The sequence below is a fragment of the Saccopteryx leptura genome, chromosome 3 (assembly GCF_036850995.1).
Source record: "Saccopteryx leptura isolate mSacLep1 chromosome 3, mSacLep1_pri_phased_curated, whole genome shotgun sequence".
NCBI lineage: Eukaryota > Metazoa > Chordata > Mammalia > Chiroptera > Emballonuridae > Saccopteryx > Saccopteryx leptura.
Genome location: NC_089505.1, coordinates 9,971,566 through 9,995,126, shown reverse-complemented (window position 1 = coordinate 9,995,126; position 23,561 = coordinate 9,971,566). Strand labels below are relative to the sequence as shown.

The following is a 23,561-nucleotide window of genomic DNA, read 5'->3' as shown; positions in this document are numbered from 1 at the left end:
GATTGATTTTAATCAGAATTCTATCATCTAAATCTTGCTGTTTATTAACAGGGGAAGAGGTTCGATTCTCATTAGGATGTTAAAAATATTGACAGCCTGTGATGCGGGTACAGGGGAAGGTCTAGGGCTCAGTGCCAGGTTCTGAGGGGCTGCTCCCAGCTGTGTGTGTGTGTGTGTGTGTGTGTGTGTGTGTGTGTGTGTGTGAGAGTGTGCACGCGCTTGTGCGGTTTTTCCGAATCCTTCATAGGGGCTTGAGGCTGCCCTGGAGAAAGTCACCTGGTAGAGGCTTTTTTCTAACTCATGTGGTAGTAATAAAGTTTTTAACCCAACGGTGAAGCTGGTCGTCCCCCTACAGCATGGGAACAGATTACAGAAGACCCCATACGTGAAGTGAGAAGCTGTAATGAAACAGCACGGCCTGCCGGGCATGGCCCCAGGCCGCAGCGGGCGAGGGCAGGTGTGTCTGGACCCGGCAGCCTGCTCCCCTCTAGGTTTCTGGTTCAGTTTGCTGTTGGGAAAGTGAGGTTACTGAGAGCCTGTTAGGATTTGGTCTTGAGAGAAAACATCCCCCGAAGGAAGACTTGTAGAGTGCCCCTATGAGAAAAGGTGGCGAAAATTAGAGGAAGAACTTTGTGCCTTTGGTTTGGTCATCGCCTTTGTCCTGGGGACAGACTCCCTCCATTGTGGGGTCTTCCCTGCATCCTGAGCACTCTCAAGCCTTCTGGGCACAGACGATAGATTTGTACACTTAGCAAATCCAGGAGACGGATTCTGAAGGGCAGTGATATCGCGTCTGGCATTAGCTTGTCAACACTCCAGGAGACAGACAGACAGACAGACAGACCCATGCAGCAGCAGCAGCAGCAGCAGCGAGGAGAGAGTAAGTGATACAGACTGGGAGGATGTTGATGGCTGCGGAGCTGGGTGATGGGTGTTCGGTCGTCCATCAGACAGTGAGTTCATCTGTCTGCCTTTCAGGCACAATAGATAAAACTTGCTAGCTTTCCCAAGTTTTATCATCAGTCAATTAGAGTGTGTTTTTTTGGGGGAGGGGGAGAGATTCCACTCCCAGGGACAGCAGTTTCTGGGAATGAACATAATAAAAGACATAAGGCCTAAAAGATGAAAGGTATGAAACCTGCCTGAAGCACCGGACACGTGAAGAGGTTTAACCGCACTTGGGGGATAGGAGCATCAACAATGAAGCCTATTCGTTCTCCAGTTCATCTATCAGTGCAAATAAAATCCAATTAAATTCAAATTAAAAGTTAATGGGCGGATTTTAAAGTATATCTGGGACACCCCCCCCACACACACACACATATGCACTTAAGTGTGTTCTTACCGTAATCCCCCTCTCTGGTTCACGGCAGCCATGTGGGCGGGACAAATGCTCAGGACCAGGACTTGTGAGCCATCTGGGTCCTGCTGTCTTCCGCAGCCCCATCCAGCCCCCCAGCAAGTCCAGCCCACTGTCCAGATGGGTCTGAGCCCCCCAGTTTCCCCACTGCGGCCCTCCCTCCCTCAGCCCGGCAGCCGCCACCTCACGGGGTCCCGCTGGCCCCCCTTGAGTCCACCTCCCCAGTCCCCGCAGTGGCCTGATCGCGCCTGCACAGCCAGTGTCCCCTGCCCGGCTGCTTCTCCAGCCTCCTCCCCCGTGTCCTCTGGGCTCACTCCCCTCCGCAGCCCTGGCGGGGTCCACTCTCAGGGCCTCCGCACTTGCTGTGCCCTTGGCCCACGATGCTCTTCCCTCAGACCTCTCTTGCCCGCCTCCTCGGGCAGGCCTAACTCAGTGACCTCAGTGAGACTGCCCCAGACCACCCTAGTGGTCCACGCCCCGACTGGATCGGTTCCAATATCTGGTTTCTTGTCTTCGTAGCAAGTATCGCCGAAATTGCCTTCTTTACTTCCTCCCCCTGGTCTGTGTGGGTGTGAACACGGGCTCCTTGGAACAGGACGCTGTGGGTTGTATTGTGTCCCCAGAAAGAAATACTCGAGTCCTGACCCCTGGCAACTGAACGTGACTTTATTTAGAAATAGGGTCTTTGCAAACCTAATTAAGATGTAAATTAAGGTAAGGTCACACTGGAGCAGGCTGGGTCCTCAGTCCAGGAGGATCCAAGGTGGAGGAGGATCAAGGGGTCTTAGGGGACCCCAGTCCTCTGTTTTCAGATGTTCGGGCTGGTTATTGAGTGTGTTCATTTTGTGAAAACTCCCGGAGCTATAAACTTAGGATCTGTTCCCTTGCCTATATACGTTATACTACAATTAAAAAACCACACATTTCTTTACAGTCTGTCAGGTTCTTTTCTTGTATGACTTCTGAGTTTGATGCTTTGCTTGGGAAGGCTTTTGTACCCTTCCATAGGAGAATTTGACATTTGTTTAACTATAACACTGCTTAGGGCAAACATGGCCTTACCTGGCAGATTGCTTCTGGAGAGGGAAGACCTGCAAGTGAGTGATAAACTCGGATGGAGACACCAGGCTTTGTGCTTCCTGACGTCTAAGAGCTCTGGACCCGGGCATGCCCCTGGGGAACCCTGGAACCTATAGCTTTGGGGGTTTTGTAAAGGGTGTGGGGCTCCTGTGGGCATGAGACTTTAAGCTGGGGAGAAGCTCGTCACCCCTGTAGTCATTCTCAAAAGGATACGCACTAATGGCCAGGACAGGGGAGCCCACACTGCTGCTGAGCCCATGATCAGTGTCGGACGGACGAATGCTGATTCTCTGTTCTCCTCCTCCACTTCTCTTGCTGTCTCCTGTGATTCAGGGAGGGCAGTGCAGGGTGACAAACAGTGTACTCTCTTAGTCACCCCTTCCGCATGCCCCCAAGGCTATGCCCTCACAAAGGTCCCTCTCTTGGAGGCTGACCTCTTTCCCAGGAGACATCAGGGTCTCCCCTGCACTGGCTCCAGGGCCAGCCCCTCAGGGCTCCAGACAAGCCCAGATTTGCCTTGTTCTCTACGGGACGGACGTATGGGCTCAGGTGAGAGCCCCACTATGCTCCGTGCTGGGAACACGAGGGCGGGGCTCCGGGCGTGAGGCGTGAGGCGTGTGCAGTGACTGGCAGGACCAGGAGAGGTGAGGACCTCTGGAAGCATCCTTCCCTGCTCCCTTCGTCCCCGTAAGTCCCTCCGAACCCCTGCCCACAGTGCTGCAGCCCCCCAAGCCCTCAGTCTGCGGACTCCCAGCCCTGCCCTCCTCTCTGCCCCCCTCGTCTGGGCAGCTCCTGGTCCAGGGCAGCCGTGCCTGCCTGCGCACTAGCCCGCTTCTCCTCTGCACTGTCCAGGGAAAGCCCAGCCCCCTGCCCCAGGCTCCGCACTCGCAGTGCTGAGCGGGGCTGGGGGAAGACAGGGGCGCTGGCCTGTCTCTCGTAGCCTCGTAAAGCATCGTCAGGGCTGCGCGGTAATTATTACATCTCCCTGGTCACGCTCCTCTGCTCTCCAGGAGGACTTCTCCATGCCCACCGTCTCATGCCTTCAGTGCCTGTCCCCTTGGCTAGTGGTTTAGCTTCCTATTTCACTGAGAATATAAAAACAAACAGAACTTGGACCAGCCCCACCTCCTCGTCTGTTCGCCCCGTGCTGGTGGGCACCGCCTTGCACCGATGACTTCCCGCGTGGATCCGCCTTTCCGCAGGGTCCTGTCCCCTCTCACTGTGAAGACTTCGCTACCACAGTTTCTCCTGTTCCTTCCAGCGAGGTCCTTTCCGCAGGGTCCTGTCCCCTCTCACTGTGAGGACTTCGCTCCCACAGTTTCTCCTGTTCCTTCCAGCGAGGTCCTTTCCGCAGGGTCCTGTCCCCTCTCACTGTGAGGACTTCGCTACCACAATTTCTCCTGTTCCTTCCCAGCGAGGTCCTTTCCGCAGGGTCCTGTCCCCTCTCACTGTGAAGACTTAGCTACCACAGTTTCTCCTGTTCCTTCCCAGCGAGGTCCTTTCCGCAGGGTCCTGTCCCCTCTCACTGTGAAGACTTCGCTCCCACAGTTTCTCCTGTTCCTTCCAGCGAGGTCCTTTCCGCAGGGTCCTGTCCCCTCTCACTGTGAAGACTTCGCTACCACAGTTTCTCCTGTTCCTTCCCAGCGAGGTCCTTTCCGGAGGGTTCTGTCCCCTCTCACTGTGAAGACTTCGCTCCCACAGTTTCTCCTGTTCCTTCCAGCGAGGTCCCTTCCACCCTTACGCAGAGACTGTAGCCTCTCCTGTGAAGAAGCCCTCTCTCCGCCCAGCCCCCACCCCTTTCCTTGTCCCCCATGGAAAGGGGGTCGTCGTCCACGCGTGCCGTCTCCACGCTTCCCCCTCCTGCTCTCCCCTGACGCAGGGCCTGCCGGCTGCGGCCCTGGCCACACCCCTGAAGCCCTCCATCAACGTCCCCAGAGTCCTCCGCCTGAGGGGCCCCGCAGGTCTGACCTCCATTGGGCAGCAACACTCAGGGATCCCACCTCCCTCCTGAGGTGGTGCTTCCTGTGCTGGTCCTGCCCCAGCCTTGCTGCCGTGTCCCGGGGGCTAGAGCAACACACACACCCCCCTACACTGCCGTGTCCCGGGGCTAGAGCAACACACACACACACACACACACACTGCCGTGTCCCGGGGGCTAGAGCAACACACACACACACACACACACTGCCGTGTCCCGGGGGCTAGAGCAACACACACACACACACACACACACACACACTGCCGTGTCCCGGGGCTAGAGCAACACCCACACACACACACACACACACACGTGTGAAAGGGTGTGCCTTTCTCATTCCCTCCGACTCCCCCCCGCATCTCACGCGGAGCGTAGTAAGGTCCGTATGGATCACACTACATGGCTTCCGAAGGGGCACGAGTGCGCGTGCCATGCCCATGCAGGGAGCCGGGCTTCTGGGTAGGAGGGCGCACTGAGGGGAGGTTGTGGCAGAGCGGAGTGGGGCACTCAGTGGAGGGATCACGGGAGGAAGAGAGAGGAAGTGCCCAGGGACGGGCGTGGCGGGTCTGCTAGCGAAGAAACTGGCGGAGAAGCCGAGCGGAGCGCGAGCCTGCAGCACCAGCCCGGGCACGGGCTCTTTTAGTTCGGCATCGGAAGCAAACTGAAGGGCTTGTCCTGTGAGGACGTGACATACCTGGCCTTGGTCCCAGAGGAGCCCCTTGGGGGCAGGGAGGGACTGAGGCCCGGGAATGAGATCCGGGGTCAGGCCAGGGGCCACCCCCAGAAGGATCGGTCTCTGCGCACCCCCCACCCCCGTGTCTAAAGAGAGCACGTGCACATCTGTAGAGACCGGTGTCTTTGTGCCCACGTCCACCCTAGCCACCCCCATGCTGTACCGTCCTAAGGTGTCAGGAACTGCTGATCGGGGGCGTGGGTCCCTGTCCCTAGCCGGCCAGAAGCATTTTCAGCGCCGTATCCGTGACGAATTAAGGCCCGGATTCCCTCTCTTTATGGGGGAGAGGGGCTCAACTGTAAAGGCTCCATGTCCAGCTCTGCACTCAAGCCTCTTGTCCGAGGGGCCGGCCATCTCCTCCTCCTTTGGCCTCGTCACTCCAGCCACTGCTGACCCCGGCACAGGGAGGGGTGTGGCCCGGTCCGGCCCCACAGATGTTTCTCAGCTGTGGCTACAGAAGAGGATCAACTTTCCTCTTGTTTGCTCTGGCTGCGTGGTGCTCAGCAGCAGGGCTTGGTGGGAGGCCGAGCATTTGCTTAGGTAATGCTTTTTTGAGGGCGCCCCCCCCACCCCCATGGCCGGACATTTTGGTGGGGGGGAGGGGAGGGGGGAAGGGGCAGGGAAGTTTCTTAGCAGGGTGGCGGGTGTGCCGGTTGGCTCTCGTCTTGGCTCCCTCCAGCTTCTGTTTCAGACCGACTGATGTTTTGATTTCCACTGTGCTTAGCAACGCCCCTGGGGCCTCTGTCGTCCAGGAAAACCATTGTCTTTCTGAAGAGCTGCTCCAGCTCCAAACTGATAACTCGGCAAGGAACAGCCCTAGCCAGTCTGAGCTGAGCTGGGAATGAGCACGTGGAGGAGACAGTGACCTCGATCTGGAGGATTCTGGCCTCCTGAGATCCTGAAACACAAGCGGGCGGTTTAATCTTCTGCGCAGGAATGCGGCCACACATGGTACCTCCGTCCCAGGCTGCCTGCATTGTTAACTTGACCTAGTTGTTTTTCTGACCTGTGGGCTGGGTTTTTCTGGAATTTCCTTATGGCATATTAGTGTGGAAAATATTATGAAAGAAAAAAAAATATTATGAAAGAAGGAAGCGCGTGTGGTTGGTTTGCATATTGCTCCGGACCGGCTGCTTGCTGACCAGGAGCACCGCCTGCCCACCCGCCTGCCCTGGGTTTTAAGGAGCAGGCTCTGGCTGCCGTGGCGATGGCCGCCCCCTGGAAACCACCCCCAGCCTCCGATGTCTGGTGGCAGAGCTCTGTGCTGGGGTCCAGAGTCCAGGGCCAAGTTTGCTGTGCTCTGGGGCAAGCTGCTGGTTCCCCGCAGGCAAGCACTCTTGCCCCAGTGGGGGCTGATTCCCTTCCCGTCCACTTGCCCGCTAGACCTAGGGTTGGGGTGCTTGTCCCCTGGGCTTCTCTCTGCCCTCTGGACACGCTCCTTCCCTCCTCCATCCTAGCACTCGACCTGGAATCTCCTGCAGAGCACCTGCCAGGAGGCCTTTCTGGGCTCCTCTAAACATCCGACTGTCACACCCCTCCGGGACCCGGGACAGACAGGAACCACGGCTCTTTGGCGCTGGTGGGCGTGGCAGAACATGCTCCCCCACAGCATCCCCAAGGCCGTCCCGTAAGTCCCCACGGCCACCGAAAGTCCCCCAGGTGCAGCTCACTCACCTGACGGGGATGCCAGGGCCACGTGGCTGGGAAGTCTCACTTCCCACAGGGCCTGTCCGTGTCAGAGCGCTGAGCTTGCAGGGTCTCTCAGACGACCCCTGCCCCATGGCTGTGATAGTTCACTTGTGCTTCCTCTCTGTCCAGATCCTTCTGTCAGTTGGGTCTATTTTTTATCATAAGCCGTGTTGTCTAATAACATAGACAGCGTTTATCAGGTTACCAGGGAAACAAGGCTAGAAAGTGGACCTAAGGTCAGATTCTCCAGCAGGCTGAGTTAACCCTGTGCCCACAGGTGCCAAGGAACCCTGTCGCTCACCACCCCTCCCTGAACCTGACTGGTTCCCTGGCGGTTGTACCTTCCGCCTCTGTCAGTCTCCCCGTTGCTGTGTCCCCCGTTGCTGTGTCCCCCGTTGCTGTGTCCTGCCCTCACTCCTGAAGCCACAGAGACCTTGCTGAAGACCTTGGCCTTCAATGTCGTGACTTCCCCTCCTCCAGCGAGTGTGTCCTGCACCCTGGCTCGGCCACTCACGCCACAGCCATACCCTGGTCCCGGCACCATCCGTGTCAGTCACCCCTGTCCTCATCTTCCTCCTCTGTCTTCTTAGCTCACCCTCGGTTCCCCAGCTCCACCCATCTCTGACCCTCCGGGACGGCGAGCCCTACCACCTGCCACACCGCCCAGTCCCTCCCTGCCCCTCCTCCCTCTTCACTGGCTCGCTCACTGGCTCACCCACCCACCTGCCCTTGCACTCTCCTCCCTCTCCTGCTCTCTGCCGCTTGGTCAAACCACTGGGTAGCCCCTTCTCGCCTGCACCTGCTTCTCTGCACCTGGAAACTTCCCAGCACATGCTCACAGGCCTCACTGCCACTCCATGATCCCTACGTCCAGTGGCCCCTTCAGTTATCTGTACCCAGTTCACTGTTCCCCCCCCAGTTAATTTTCACACCTTCCCTCCTCTCCCTCCCCCCTCCTCCCCCTTCCTCCTCCTCCCTTCCTCCCCCCTCCTCCTTCCTCCCCCTCCTCCTCCCTTCCTCCCCCTTCCCCCTCCCTCCCCTCATCCCTTCCTCCCCTCCCCTCCCTCCCCCTCCTCCTCCCTTCCTCCCCCTCCTCCCCCCTTCCTCCCCCTCCTCCTCCTTTCCTCCCCCTCCTCCCCCTTCCTCCTCCTCCCTCCCTCCCCCCTCCCTTCCCCCCTCCCTCCCCCCTCCCTTCCCCCCTCCTCTCTCTTCTCCCTCATCCCTTCCCCCTCCTCTCTCTTTTACCTCTCTCCTCCTCCCCCTCCTCACTCTTAGCCGAGGGAGTTGCTTCTCTTTGCCCTGAGAAAGTGGAAGCAAGCAGGAGAGAATTTCCGCAGCCACCCGCCCACCCCCATCTGTCCCTTCCATCCAGTTAACCTTGGAGGACTGTCTGAGTTTCAGACAAGCCGCCACCCATACATTGGGTCCCCTCGACCTGCTCGAGGTCCTGGCTCCAGCAGAGCTCCCTCTCTCCTACGGCATCCGTTTCTACCTCTCCAGTAGTTCCGACCGGCCTGCACACTGGGTGTTCAACGCCCCCCCCACCCTACTAGAGAAATCTTTTGACCTCACTGTCCCCTCCACAACCTCCCATTTCTCTTCTACACCACACACAGACACACATGCACACAGTTCCTGAGAGAATTCTCTCTTATGGTCTCCACTGTGGCTTCGCCCTCCTGGGGGGCTTACCAAGGCCTTATTTATTTATTTATTTATTTTTGTATTTTTCTGAAGCTGGAAACGGGGAGAGACAGCCAGACAGACTCCCGCATGCGCCCGACCGGGATCCACCCGGCACGCCCACCAGGGGGCGACGCTCTGCCCACCAGGGGGCGATGCTCTGTCCCTCCACGGTGTCGCTCTGTTGCAACCAGAGCCACTCTAGCGCCTGGGGCAGAGGCCAAGGAGCCATCCCCAGCACCCGGGCCATCCTTGGTCCAATGGAGCCTCGCTGCAGGAGGGGGAGAGAGAGACAGAGAGGAAGGAGAGGGGGAGGGGTGGAGAAGCAAATGGGCGCTTCTCCTGTGTGCCCTGGCCGGGAATCGAACCCGGAACTTCTGCACGCCAGGCCGACGCTCTATCGCTGAGCCAACCGGCCAGGGCCACCAAGGCCTCATTTTAAAATGACAAGAGGCCCTGGCCGGTTGGCTCAGCGGTAGAGCGTCGGCCTGGCGTGCGGGGGACCCGGGTACGATTCCCGGCCAGGGCACACAGGAAAAGCGCCCATTTGCTTCTTCACCCCCCCCACCCCCCTCCTTCCTCTCTGTCTCTCTCTTCCCCTCCTGCAGCCAAGGCTCCATTGGACCAAGGATGGCCCGGGTGCTGGGGATGGCTCCTTGGCCTCTGCCTCAGGTGCTAGAGTGGCTCTGGTCGCGGCAGAGCGACGCCCCGGAGGGGCAGAGCATCGCCCCCTGGTGGGCAGAGCGTCGCCCATGGTGGGCGTGCCGGGTGGATCCCGGTCGGGCGCATGCGGGAGTCTGTCTGGCTGTCTCTCCCCGTTTCCAGCTTCAGAAAAATACAAAAAAAAAAAAGAAAAAAGAAAAAAATAATAAAATAAAATGACAAGAGCTATTTTGTCACAGGACGTAGAGCTGCGTCTGTCCCACTGACGCCCGCCCCCGCTTCCTGACACCCGTTCTTCTCCAGGCTTTGGGACACCACGCACTCCTGCTTTTCCGCGTGTCTCGTGGCCATGTCTCAGTGCCCGGGCAGTAAGCACACTGTCGCCCACCCTCACTCCCCGGTGATCTGCCCATCTCACGATGTTCAGTGCCTTCTGCTGGTTCTGTCTTCAGCCGTCCACCCTGCGGGGCTCCGGACCGGCTCCGTCCTCAGCTTGCCACAGGCCACCACTGGGTGTCTGGCGGACCCCCTGCACCACCCAGCCCTGTCCTGTCAGCCTTCGCCAGCACGGGTGACAGCCACTCTTCCCTCCGGTGGCTCAGGGGACAAACGTGGTGCCATCCTTGAACCACGACCTCTCGTACCCGCACCCAGCCGGTCCACAGACCCTTGTCTTCTACCTTCAAAGTGCGCAGCTGTGTGATGCCCTTAAGGAATTACGCCTGTGCTTTTTTTAAAAGGTGGGGTAACGATATCGTGGTTATGAAAGAACCCTTATCTGTTAGAGATTCTAACTGAAATATTTATAGGTGAACTGATGTGAAGTCTGGGGTTGACTCAGAGTAATCTAGGGCAGTGCTCTCACCAAGAGGACTCATTAGCACACAGATTTCTGGGTCTCAGGTCCACAGTTGCTGATTCAGCTGGGCTGGGGTGCCGCCTGATCATTTCTGTTTCTAACGCTGGGTGACGCTTACATACTGTCCGGGGGCCCTGTTCTGAGCCCACTGATCTCAGGGTGAATGAAATAAGGTGGGGCCTGAGCTGATGTGGGAGCGGGCGGGTACACGGGAGGCGGGTACATGGGAGGCGGGTACACGGGAGGCGGGTACACGGCAGGGGGGTACACGGCAGGGGCTACACGGCAGGGGGGTACACGGCAGGCGGGTACACGGGAGGTGGATACACAGCAGGGGGGTTCATGAGAGGCAGGTACACGGGAGGTGGATACACGGGAGGCGGGTACACGGGAGACGGGTACACGGGAGGCGGGTACACGGCAGGGGGGTACATGGGAGGCGGGTACACGGGAGGCGGGTACACAGCAGGCGGATACACGGGAGGGAGGTACACGGGAGGCGGATACACGGCAGGGGGGTACATGGGAGGCGGGTACACGGCAGGCAGATACACGAGAGGCGGATACACGGGAGGCAGGTACACGGCAGGCAGATACACGGGAGGTGGATACACGGGAGGCGGGTACACGGGAGGTGGGTACACGGCAGGAGGGTACACGGCAGGCAGATACACGGGAGGTGGATACACGGGAGGCAGGTACACGGGAGGCAAGTACATGGCATCTATTACACTTATTCTGCTTTTCTCTGTGAATTTCCATAATAAAGGTGTGTGTGTGTGTGTGTGTGTGTGTGGCCAGAATTCGGCTGTTTCTCAGCTTCTCCACTGCTGCCACCACGGCCCAGCAAGCACCATCTCTTGCCTGAGTCATTGTCGTGCCTCCTAGCTGGTCTCCTTGCTGTTCCCCCTCACTCCTGTGGGATCTGTTCTCAACGCAGCAGCCAAAGTGACCCCCACGGCCCTGCAAGGGCTCCCTTTCACTCAGACTGAGACCCGAGTCTTCTTATGACCTAGAAAATTCTTTATAATGTGTCCTCTGCTCCAGTTCCTCTCTGTCAGACAGTCTTCCCTTCTCTCTGGTCCTTGAATATGCCAGGAACACCTCCACCTCAGGACCTTTGCACGTGTTCTTTTGGGCCTACAGTGCTCCTGACTCTTCACTCGGCCTTCTCTCTCATTTCCTCCAGGTCTTCATTCAGAAGTCACATCGCAGGGAGGCCTTCTCAAACCTACTGTGTGAAATCTCTCTCTCTCTCTCTCTCTCTCTCTCACACACACACACACACACACCCCTTCGTGCCCCCTTCCTTGCTCACTTTCTCTCCTCAGCTCACATCACTGTCTGTATGGTGCTGACTGGCCCTGTCTGCCCTGGCAGGAAGCTTTCATACTGTGCCTCAGCAGTGCCCCTGCTCCAGGGTCCCACCCACTGGGTGACCGCCACTGTTGTCACTCATCCATTCATGCCATCCGTTCCGCCTTTGCCACAGCCCAGTGCCTGCTTGGCTGACCCTGGTGTCCACAGACTGTGGTCTGTCCGGCTCCCTGTGGGATCCCTGCTCCTGGGGCAGTGCCAGCCCCCATCGGCTCTCAGTGCCCGTTTGCGAATGGCTGGCGCACAAGGGGCCAGGGGTGGGGCAAGGAAGGGGATGGCAGAGTGGACGAGAGGACGTTCCTTAACAGGCTGGACGTTCGCGGCCCAGGGCAGGGGAAGCACCGACGTCCTCACGGGGGAAACCTGCAGGAAATGCAGTGGGAATGGAAGAGGGGAATGTTCTCTCTCCGAGACACCACGTGCAGAAGGCCTGAAGCTGCAAACGGGCAGGCACATGCAGCCTGCAGAGGTGTGTGCGCTGCCCACGCAGTGCTTAAAATAAGTCTGCGCTGGTAGTCAGCACTGAAGAGTCAGGACTGTCCTATTTCTCGCGAAAAGACGGAGACCTGCTGGCAGTGGGCTGGCATGCCCACCCCGGGGCCGCGGGCTGGAACCGGAAGGGACGGGCGGCCCCATTTGAGCCGGGCTGTGTCCTCTGGTCACCCACACCACCGCCAGCAGCGACATTCGTGATTTGTGAGCCCTCCTTTGAAGAGCAAAATGGATTTCTCCTTCCTTCAAAGCTGATGAGGGTGTCGGGGGATTGGGGAGCAGGCTGCCTGGGCGGCTGGGCTCTGTGGATGGTGGCATCTGTCCTGCGGGGGTGGGGGGGTGTCAGAGGGGCCCTTGGGGAGGAAGACGTCGAGAGAAGAAGCGAAGCTCACTGCAGAGATGATTTGCCGGGGAGTCGAGGCTTTAAAAGGACGGGCTCCCCACGTGAAAATCATGGCTCCCCATGATTGCCAAGTGTAAGTGGGTTCAGTGAGTGTGTCCCCTAGCAGGACATGTGGAAGTCCCAACTCCTAGCACCTCAGAATGTGACCTTATGTGGAGTCATTGGCAGTGTAATTAGTTGGGAATGCAGTCATTCTGGAGTTGGGTGAACCCCAAATCCAATAGACAGGGGTCCTTACAATCAGAGGGGAGAGACACTGACACGTGGGGGGGACGGTGGCCATGGGACGATAGGGGCGGTGGCTGCCCCGGGAGGGGGGAGGAGGCAGAGGGGAGAGACACAGACACGTGGGGGGGACGGTGGCCATGGGACGATAGGGGCGATGGCCGCCCGGGAGGGGGGAGGAGGCAGAGGGGAGAGACACAGACACGTGGGGGGGACGGTGGCCATGGGACGATAGGGGCGATGGCCGCCCGGGAGGGGGGAGGAGGCAGAGGGGAGAGACACAGACACGTGGGGGGGGACGGTGGCCATGGGACGATAGGGGCGGTGGCCGCCCGGGAGGGGGGAGGAGGCAGAGGGGAGAGACACAGACACGTGGGGGGACGGTGGCCATGGGACGATAGGGGCGGTGGCCGCCCGGGAGGGGGGAGGAGGCAGAGGGGAGAGACACAGACACGTGGGGGGGACGGTGGCCATGGGACGATAGGGGCGATGGCCGCCCGGGAGGGGGGAGGAGGCAGAGGGGAGAGACACAGACACATGAGGGGGACGGTGGCCATGGGACGATAGGGGCAATGGCCGCCCGGGAGGGGGGAGGAGGCAGAGGGGAGAGACACAGACACATGAGGGGGACGGTGGCCATGGGACGATAGGGGCGATGGCCGCCCGGGAGGGAGGAGGAGGCAGAGGGGAGAGACACAGACACATGAGGGGGACGGTGGCCATGGGACGATAGGGGCAATGGCCGCCCGGGAGGGGGGAGGAGGCAGAGGGGAGAGACACAGACACATGAGGGGGACGGTGGCCATGGGACGATAGGGGCGATGGCCGCCCGGGAGGGAGGAGGAGGCAGAGGGGAGAGACACAGACACATGGGGGGGACGGTGGCCATGGGACGATAGGGGCGGTGGCTGCCCCGGGAGGGGGGAGGAGGCAGAGGGGAGAGACACAGACACGTGGGGGGGACGGTGGCCATGGGACGATAGGGGCGGTGGCCGCCCCGGGAGGGGGGAGGAGGCAGGGAGGACCCTCGCTGGAGCCCTCAGAGGGAGCCCGCCCTGAACACCCTGCCGTCAGACTCGTAGCCTCCAGAACTGTGAGGTGGTAGTTTTTCCATTTTGAGCCCCCAGTCTGCCTTCTGCTTGTCTGTTCGTGGTGGAAAACGGCGACTTCTCACAAGAGGGATGCGGCCACTGAGGTCACCATGTGCTGTGAGTAGTCACGTGGGACGTCAGGCAGAAAGATGTTGACATTAGGGAGTCAATCATTTACAGGATCTGAATGGGACCAGGTGGCCCTGTGGGGTGGCGTTTGTTTGTTTGTTTTAAAATATGAAGATGAAAAGTCCTTTTTGCTTCTTGGTTTCATTTTCCTGCTGGCTGACCTGTGAAGTGATGTGTGCCTTGTCATCTGTGACCCAGCGGGGCAAGAGGTCAGTCTGTTTCCACAGCTTCTCCTGCGGTCACGTTCCCGCATCTGAAGCGTGGATGTGACCCCACAACCTTGCCCAGCAGTCTCCTCCTGTTCTGTTTGGTGCACAGAGGGCCCCTTGCTTTACGGATAACAAGCTGAGGACCAGGTGATGCCCAGGCTTCAGGGTTCTGTCGGAAGGCTTCGTAAAGCTCCTCGACTTGAAATGCAGCTAGGTGGTGTGTCAGGATTATCCCCTCACATTTATCTGCTCTTCTGCTGAGCGGAGGCCCAGCAGCTGCCCACTGACCGCTCCCTGGCTCTGCCCACAGCCCTGTGGACCCCGAAACGCCACACCAGGCCATGCGCATGCCTGCAGGAGGGACGTTCACCTCCACCTGGGAGGCTGCGGTTTCACAGGACTCACCTGTCCTCCGGCAGGGAGCAGGCCTGTTTCCAGGAGGACTGTGGGACGCATGACGGTGCCGGTCCCTTAGCAGTGTGCCTGTCATTGCCTCTGTGTGGAGGATGTTGTTCAGCTCGGCTGGGAGCAGGCGTGAGGACCGGAGAGGGTGCCTTGTCCCCTCATCCTGCATCAGGGTGGGAACGGAGACCTGCAGGCTCGAAGGAGTGCATTGTATCCACCTGTGGGCCTCTGAGATGTCCACGTCCCAACCCCCAGTTCCTGTGAACGTTCCCTTACGTGGTAAACGGGACTTAAGATGGGAGGTCATCCTGGGTGCCGTGGGTGGGCCCAGGGTGCTCACAGAGGGAGCAGGGCAGAGGGACACCGTGGCTGTCTTGGGAGAGGGAAAGGGAGGCGGGCTGGGAGACCAGGCGGCCTCGGGGGGCTGGAGAGAGAGTCTGGCTGTGGAGTCTCTCCTAGAGCTTCCAGAAGGAACCCCGTCCTGCTGACTCCTCGACTTGACCTCAGGGAGACCCGTTGCAGAGACACCTGACGTGCAGACGTGTCAGACCATAAACGTGGGGTGTCTTGAGCCGTGGAGGGTGTGGTCATGTGTCAGCAACAGCAGTCAGGAACGGACAGGCTGTTCGGGCAGCTGGACGCGGTGGGCGCGACTAGAGCCGCCCAGCCCTTTTCATAATTATCTCTAGGGTCACTCTGTTGTCCCCACTCTCCCCACAAAAAAAAAACCCAAACAGAAAATTCATTCATACGAGTATTGGGTAGACATGTCACTTATTCAAGCGGTTCTTAACCTCTCTGGTGTCACTAACTCCTGAGACGCTGATGGAAACTATGGACCTAGCTCCTTAAAAATATACTCCCGAGAACATGAGCGTGCAGCGTTAGAGATGAGGCAGATTCCCCCCAAAGCTTCCGCCTCCGCGGCAGTGTGGGCCGCGCCTTCCTGTCACCCCAGATTAAGAGCCTTTGTATCAAGTGAATGCAGGTGAGGCTGAGTGACAGCTTCCCTGGGAGCCTGCTTTGCCGTGCTTGCAGGTCCTCCCGTGAGGAGTCACCCCTGCTTGTGCTGTGCTGTGCATTTGGAGACACACTCCTGGGAGGGGCTCCACGCCGGCCCCTGTAACGGCCAGCCGGGGCCGGGGCCTCATTGGAGAGGCTGCTCCAGGGCCTTCCTTCTGCCAGCCTTGTGTTCACAGCAGCCTGTGACTTACCCTGCTGGCGAGGGTGCTCTGTCTGCTCATGCGCCTTGCCTTGGGGTTCACTATAAGGGGGCGACTTGGCCTTCTGCTCAGCCCCTCTGTGAGCACCACAGAACAAGCCTCCAGGGAACATTCTTAGGAAGGAAAGTCCTCCCCAGTGGGTAAGGATGACTCACTGCTGTTCCCGAGAAGGTGGACGGTGGTGCAGAGTGACAGGGTCAGGCCCACGGCACCTGCTGCCAGCATGAAGCCAGCCAGCCAGGAGGCCCCCCTCGATCTCCCCAGGAAGCTGTGGGTGCCTCCCGAGAGCAGGCTCTCCCTGGGGAGGTCTGAGTCTCTGCTGCCTGGTGATTCGCTGATGGTAAAACCTCCACACGCAGGACTGGGGGCCGAGCTATTGTCTCTGCGTTTTCATTTTCGAGTGGGTGGGGAGCCATTGGAAGACGGCAGTGAGGGAACCCCACCCGGGGGGAGACTCAGGCTGATGTTGTCTGTGATGTGTTTGTCCCCCAGCCCCGGAGGAGAAGGAGGTCATCAGAGGCCAGTATGGGAAGCTCACCGACGCCTACGGCTGCTTGGGGGAGCTCAGGTTAAGATCTGGTGAGTATCCCTCCCCGCGGAGCAGGGAGCAGCTGCTGTCAGAGCGCCTGCCGGTTGGGCAGAGCCTCCGTGTTACTCTGCAAAGACTGCCGGGTTCTGCATTGTCGCATTTTAACTGTCAGGATCTTTTAGATGTTTGTTTTGCTGAGCCTGCTGCTCCTTGCCGGGAAGGTCAAGGTGAGTGCAGCCTGGCTCTCACCTGTCTGTGTTGCTTCCGGCCTTGGGTGCAAAGAAAGCTCACCTTTGTGTTTGCCTATCAGGACCTGGTGGGGGGGTTGTTTGTCACCTGTACTCTGTACTCTAGAAGGGGTGGACGCCAGAGGCCCTAAGCCCCCTGGCAGGCTGGGTCTGGACATTGTTGGCAAGGAAAGAAAAGCCACCAGGACCTGAGCTCTGGGGGTGGGGGCGGAGAGGCAGGGGGTGGTGATCCAGAGGAGAGGAAAGTGCATCACAAAATGGGCCACTCAGTCTGACTGGAAAAGGCAGAGAGCTGACAGGAACAAGTGGGCATCGCTGCTCAGTGTGAGATCGGGGGCCGAGCAGTCAGCCAGCCGAGGCTGCCCTCGGGCGTTGCAGCCTCCCCTGGGACCACCAAGCCACCTCTGCACCCCTGTACCTCCTGGGAGCCCTGGTGTCCCCACATCCTTCCCTCTGTCTCAACTGGCTAATTTATGTTGGTCTCACCCGGTGTCGTCAGTGAGTTAAGGGGCCACGACCAGAGCCCAGGTGGCATTCCTGATTCTTGGTCCCACTTGGTCAAGATGGGAGTGGCTGTGAGCTGACCGAGTGCAGGCCCACGGCTTTCCCACGCCCAGCACGCCCCTCTCCCCACCGCCCTCAGTCGCTGTTTTCAGACGGACGCCGGTCAAAGCCGCCGGACCAGCACAGGTGTGGGTCGTCACTTCTCTGGCTCTTTTCTTTCAGGGAGTGATACTTTCCTGAACTAGGATGATGACATCGGTCATTTCTATACAGTGTTTAGGGAAAGCACTCCGTACCCACACGAGAAAGTGCATTGATTAAATGTCTACTCTGTGCCGTGCCAAGGACCAGACATGCATTTCCTTAGCTAATCCGGCAGGTCAGCGGTGTGAGAATGCATCTTCCTCCCCGGTCACGGTACAGGAAACAGGCTCACACACAGGGTGACATAACTTGCCTAAGAAACAGCTAGGATCCAGGCCTGAAGGGAGCCCCCTCCAAACACTGGCTTTTTCCATGAAAATGTGCTGCCCGCCAGGGCTGTCTACAGGACGCCCCCTCCCTCCCTCGCTTTCCGCTGTCATCTTTCCGAGGTGACGAGGAATTCCTGTGGCCCTTGCCTCACTCGGGGCCCCACACGCTGAAGTGGGCTCTCCTGACAGCCTGGGCGGCCGGGGCCGCCTCTGTCCTGCCTCACAGACTAAGGACCAGCTGGGACAGCTTCCCTGCCATGCAGCCTGTCGTCTGTGCTGGGACACTTCTTTTGTTGTTTACATTCTAACCTCCAGGCACTCAAGAAGTGTTACAGTTGTTGGCGTGTTAGTTTCTGGTATCTTACCGTTATAATTGGCAATGGTTTTTTTTTCCCTTGTACTTAATGAAAGGCTCCATTTTGCCCCTCACGGGGTCTGGCATTCAGTGCGTGCTTGGCCGAGGTCAGGCATTCTGAAGCTGCCACTCAGGTTATGTGCCCTTGGGCACGGGGGACTGCTTTCCACCCCTAGGCCGCTCTGTCCCAAAGGGCCCACGGGGACAGTAGGGCAGCACCTCCCCCACCCCAGGGGAGAGCGCCTTCTCATGGGCTGTGATCTGAGGTCAGCTATAGGTGCCGGGTCCTAACCAGCAAGCGTGACAGCCCCCCAAAATATTATCGGAGCTGGCTCGCAAGTCTGCAGGGTGCCCAGCCCAGGGACCAGGGTGGCCTTCGGCAGCAGCGTGTCCTGGGGCAGGGGTGTGGGGAGAGGGGACAGCTCCCAGAACTGCCCTGGTCCAGGCCTGCCCCCTTCCAGCAGCCACTGCCCACCTCCTGTCCTCGGCTGAGCGGGGGCGTGAGCACAGCCGCTGGTGGCCAGGTGACACGAGCTGAGGAGGCCCTCACGTCAGGTTGCCTGCCCCCACCTCTAAGGTCCTCTGAGTAACCCAGGCCCACTGGCCCAAGGCTCCCTCCCGGGTGGGCTGAGAGGGTCCCCACGTGAGGTGAGGACAGGAGTCACTGTCGGAATGTCAGGACTATTTGGCCTTTTCCAACACGTTTCTGGACGGGACCTGGGGTAGCTGAAGCATGGGAGGATTGGGCCTTGTACCTGACTTTTCCAAATGCCCTGAGGTCACACTGAGGAGTGTTTGACTTGAACTTGATTTTCTTTTCCCTCGGAAAGCCACTAAAGCCACTAACCCAAACTAGATGTTTTCTCCGCCCCTCCTTCCACCTGGTGACAGTATTGGGAAGCGCAGAGCACAATTCTACTTCTGCTTGCCACCAGGATGACCCTCCCCAGTGGGAGTGGGCTTCCTTTCTGACTTCTTTAGGCTGAGGGTCCCTGTATAGAGAGCGAGACTTCCCACAGGCTCTCAGCTTGGGCCAAGTTGTTCGATTTCTATCTGCCCAAGTGAAAATGTTAGAAATAAAGAAACAGGCACGAAGATTGCATAAAAGCTTTATCCGGGTTCCTGGGTTTTCATGGAGAGCTCACAGCTCCCCTTTCCTCCCTGAAATGCCAGCAGGAAGGGGGTGGAGCCCCCACCGCTAGTGGAGCAGCTGGGGCTTCCCAACCACGACCCAGCACGGAGCACAGAAAGGGAGAGGGTCGCAGTGAGAGGGAGTATGTCCCCGAGAGCACAGAAAGGGAGAGGGTCGTAGTGAGAGGGAGTATGTCCCCGTGAGCACAGAAAGGGAGAGGGTCGCAGTGAGAGGGAGTATGTCCCCGTGAGCACAGAAAGGGAGAGGGTCGCAGTGAGAGGGAGTGTGTCCCCGTGATCGTAGGGCTTTCGCTTGCTTTCCACCTCCTGCGCTCTCGAGGCCTCAGCGGCTGAATAAGTGAGGTCTGGAGGGAATTGTGTCTCCTGGACTGGGCATCTCCCGGCTGGTTAGACTGTCCCTGGCGGCGCTCACTCTACCCATCGGACACCCCTCCTCCGTCCCAGCCCCAGCGGCCCCAAAAGAGGACCTGCCTGCCTTCAATCTCTCTGGGGTTGCCACCTGGCATAGGGGCATACGGTTCTGCCCCACAGTGTGAGGGGAGGACGGGCCTGGGTGCGAGGGGCCGTCTGGGAGTGCCGGCCATGGGGACAGGGCGCAGGCTGAGCCCCGTGGGTCACTGACTCCTGGTTAACAGGCACGGGCTCGCCGAGTGCCGACCTGTGCGGCTGTCCCTTCGGAAGGACAGGTCTGGGGAGGGAAGTTTGACAGTCTTCTCTGAGAGTCATTGTTCTCCAGCAAGTTGGGAAATGGAATGTCTTTCATCGGTCTTAATTCCTATACCCAGTGGTGTGCTGGCAAAAGTCAGACATCCAGCTCTCTGGGGGAGTTTCCATGGTGTCAGGACGTGGACCCTGGCTGATGGCAGGCTACCAGTCAGAGTGGGGACGGCAGGGGACACCAGCTCACGTTCTGGAAAGGGAAGGGGGAGTGCTGAGACCCCGCTGAGCGGCTGCCAAGGCAGTGGAGTTCTGAACTTGTTCGTACAGGGCGGGAGAGGGGTTCTCAGGGATCCTGTGGCCAAAGTGCCTCACTTCCCAGTGAGACAGCCCAGAGGTCCGGGTCCTTTGTTTACAGATTGCAGTTTGAGTGTCCCGGGCGAGCAGAAAGATGGGACAGACGGGCAGAAAGATGGGACAGATGGGCAGATAGATGGGACAGATGGGCAGAAAGGTGGGACAGACGGGCAGAAAGGTGGGACAGACGGGCAGATAGATGGGACAGACGGGCAGAAAGGTGGGACAGACGGGCAGAAAGGTGGGACAGACGGGCAGAAAGATGGGACAGACGGGCAGAAAGATGGGACAGACGGGCAGATAGATGGGACAGAAGGGCAGAAAGATGGGACAGACGGGCAGAAAGATGGGACAGACGGGCAGATAGGTGGGACAGACGGGCAGAAAGGTGGGACAGACGGGCAGAAAGATGGGACAGACGGGCAGAAAGATGGGACAGACGGGCAGATAGATGGGACAGACGGGCAGAAAGGTGGGACAGACGGGCAGAAAGGTGGGACAGACGGGCAGATAGATGGGACAGACGGGCAGAAAGATGGGACAGACGGGCAGAAAGATGGGACAGACGGGCAGATAGGTGGGACAGACGGGCAGAAAGGTGGGACAGACGGGCAGAAAGATGGGACAGACGGGCAGAAAGGTGGGACAGATGGGCAGAAAGATGGGACAGACGGGCAGAAAGGTGGGACAGACGGGCAGATAGATGGGACAGACGGGCAGAAAGATGGGACAGACGGGCAGATAGATGGGACAGAAGGGCAGAAAGATGGGACAGACGGCAGTCAGCAGCGCAGGGTTGTGATGGGCAGGAGCCTCGCTGGAGAGAGAGCTCAGAGCCGAGCAAACCCAGAGAGGTGCCAGCCCCGGGGAGGCGGGGGCCCTGGGAGAACACACCCGGCATTGTCGCGGAATGAATGGCATTGTGTCTGCCATGACTCATCGTCATCCCATGCCAGCCCTCCCTGCCAGATGACAGATGGCTGCAGCGAGATAAGACATGGACCCTGTCACCTCAGGGCTCGCGGGTGTTGGGCCGCTCTGATTAGGAGGTGGGATTTGAAGGCAGCCCTCTCGAGGGAAAGAATTTCTAAGTTGAGCCTGAACAGGCAATGGCGCAGTGGACAGAGCGTCCACCTGGGACGCTGAGGACCCAGGTTCAAAACCCCGAGGTTGCCAGCCCGAGCATGGGGTCTCCGGCTTGAGCACGGGATCTTTGACATGATCCTGTGGTTACTGGCTTGAGCCCAAGGTCGCTGGCTTAAAGCCCAAGGTCGCTGGACTGGGAAGCCACCCCCTGCCCTGGTCAAGGCAGTATGAGAAAGCAAACAATGGACAACTAAGGTGCCACAACTATGTGTTGATGCTTCTCACCTCTCTCCCTTCCTGTCTGTCTGTCCCTATCTTTCCCTCTCTCCCTCTCTCCCTCTCTCCCTCTCTCTCTCTCTCCCTCTCTCCCTTTCCCTCTCTCTCTCTCTTTCCCTCTCTCCCTCTCTCCCTCTCTCTCTCTCTCTCTCTCTCTCTCACTCTCATTAAAGAAAAAAAGAATAAGTTGATATTGAGGTTTCAGAGTTGTGTTTTTTTTATTGTTGTGAAATATGCAGGAGGTAAAATTTACCATTTTATTAATTTTCACATGTACAGTTCAGTGGCATTAGGACATTCACACTGTTGGACTGCCGTCCATCTTCAGAACTCTCTTCATCTTCCCGGACTGAAACCTGCCCCTTAAACCCTGGAGATTGAGGTGGCAGCGTCCGTTCCCACCTGGCCGTTCAGGCTGCAGGCGGAGTGTCTGCACAGTGAGCCCCCGGCCCTCTGGAAGGCTGTATGTGTGTGTGCGTGCACGTGTGTGTGTGAGACTGCATGTGTGTGGAGTGTCTTCTGCCCTGTGACCCATTGCTTGCCCACCGCACCATCTCACCTGACTGGCCAGCAGCCTCTGACTTGGCGTGGGGTTGCTTTAGCCAGCACCCCGGAACCAGCATGTGTGAGCCGGAGGGGACATGGGGACCCTACGATGCTATGAGCCCCAGAGAAGCCGTGAGGCCGCCAGGCAGTTGGAGGTGTGCGGAGCTCCGAGCCCCGTCTTCTGAGGCCAAGGCAGGTGTGAGCTCGTCTCTCCCTTCCCACAAGATGGCCCCAGCCTGGACTGTCGACTTGAGCCCCTCCCCAGGCCCCGTTTGCTTCTTGGCTGTGACAAAACTGACCCTGTCTCACTAAAAACCAAGCTCAGGTCCCGTGCTCGAGGGGAGCAGCAGAGGGGACTGGTCACACCTAGGCAGGGGGATCCCCCTGGTCTCACGTTTGTCCCTTAGAGACACCTTCTCTGTGGGACATGGGGCGACACCACCCTGACAGGCGGGCCAAGGGACAGAGACACCCTCCCCCCAAGAGCGTGGTGCGAGGCTCGAACCAGGACCCCTGCCCTCCTGTGGACGGGTGGCTGGGGGGAGTCTGTGGGCCGGGCCTGCTGCCCTGGGAACGACTGTCATTACAGCCTTGCTCCCGGGCTCCCGGTGAGGCCTGTTCACTCGCTGCCTCTCCTGAGCCCCTGGTCCCGGGACAGGGCCCAGTTCTGAGAGCTGGCAGCACTGTCCTTGTTCTCACTGATTTGAAGAGTCCTTTCATGCCTGCCTGCGGCACGCCCAGCGCCCCGGCCACACCCTGCCCAGGAAGTGCCACCGTCTTCGTGGCAGGCTGCCGGGACGCGGTCCCCACACAGAGGCTGGGAGGACTCGGATAGAGAGATGTTAAGTAAACTTTTTTTTTTTAATTATTTTAAATTGATTCCGGAGAGAGAGAAAGAGAAAGATCGATTTGTTGTTCCCCTTATTTATGCATTCATTGGTTGAATCTCGTGTGTGCCCTGACCGGGGATCGAACCCGCAACCTTGGCGTATGGGGATGATGCTCTAACCACCGGAGCTACCTGGCTATGCCCTCCCCTGAACCCACGCCCTACAGAGTCTGAGCCTGGGCTAGCAGCCTAGATGGAGCACAGGGGCTCTCGTCGGGCCCCCCGGGACCGTCCCCGAACCCCGCTTTCCGGCACTGAGCCCATCGGACAGGCGGAAGGACCCCAGGGCCTTGGTTCTAGTGCAGGCTGTGGGAGCAGTTCGTGAGGCTGTCATTTGAGGACGTCAGCTCCGTGTAAATCTGCCCGTGTTCCAGAAATGACCCCTGTTCTGCTTCACAAACAGCCCCTGTTACCTGGCACCGTCTACAGCCTAACTGCCTTGTTCTTGTGTTGTTTTAAAATGCTTTCCCGGTCACCTGACCGATGAGTGGGCGATGAGCCGTCACGGGTCACCCTGTTGTTGCACCCCCCACCCCAGCAGCGGGTGTGGTGTGAGGGGTGACGTATTTACTGAGCGACGACGGGGTCTTCCATAAAAGCAGACATCACCTGACCCCGGGCACCATTCTCCTCCTCTGAAGTCTGAGGAGGGAGTTGGGGGAGGTGTTAGCGCTGGAATTGGCAGTCTCGGGGGTCTTCTATCAGTGTCCAGAGATCTAAGCCCGTTGACCGCCATCGCTCCAGTAATGACCACTGGCCATTCGGAGTAGACCTTACTGGGAACAGGGTGGGAGGGGTGCCCTGTGGGCCAGAACCACGCCAGCCCCCGAAGGCTGTTCTGTCCTCTCTGGGTCCCCTCCTGGAGCAGGGAGAGCGGGGCGCTGTCCCCT

At 58.9% G+C, this 23,561-nt stretch overlaps 1 protein-coding gene across 1 annotated transcript in view; it reads left to right on the top strand.

Moving 5' to 3' along the window:
* The window catches only part of SYNJ2 (synaptojanin 2), a 120,721-nt gene that overhangs the window by 26,067 nt on the left and 71,093 nt on the right, over positions 1-23,561 (top strand). Inside the window, exons 8-9 of the mRNA XM_066372534.1 lie at positions 16,092-16,231; positions 18,170-18,258. Coding sequence (XP_066228631.1) covers positions 16,092-16,231; positions 18,170-18,258 — 229 coding nt within the window. The remainder of the gene's footprint in view (positions 1-16,091; positions 16,232-18,169; positions 18,259-23,561) is intronic.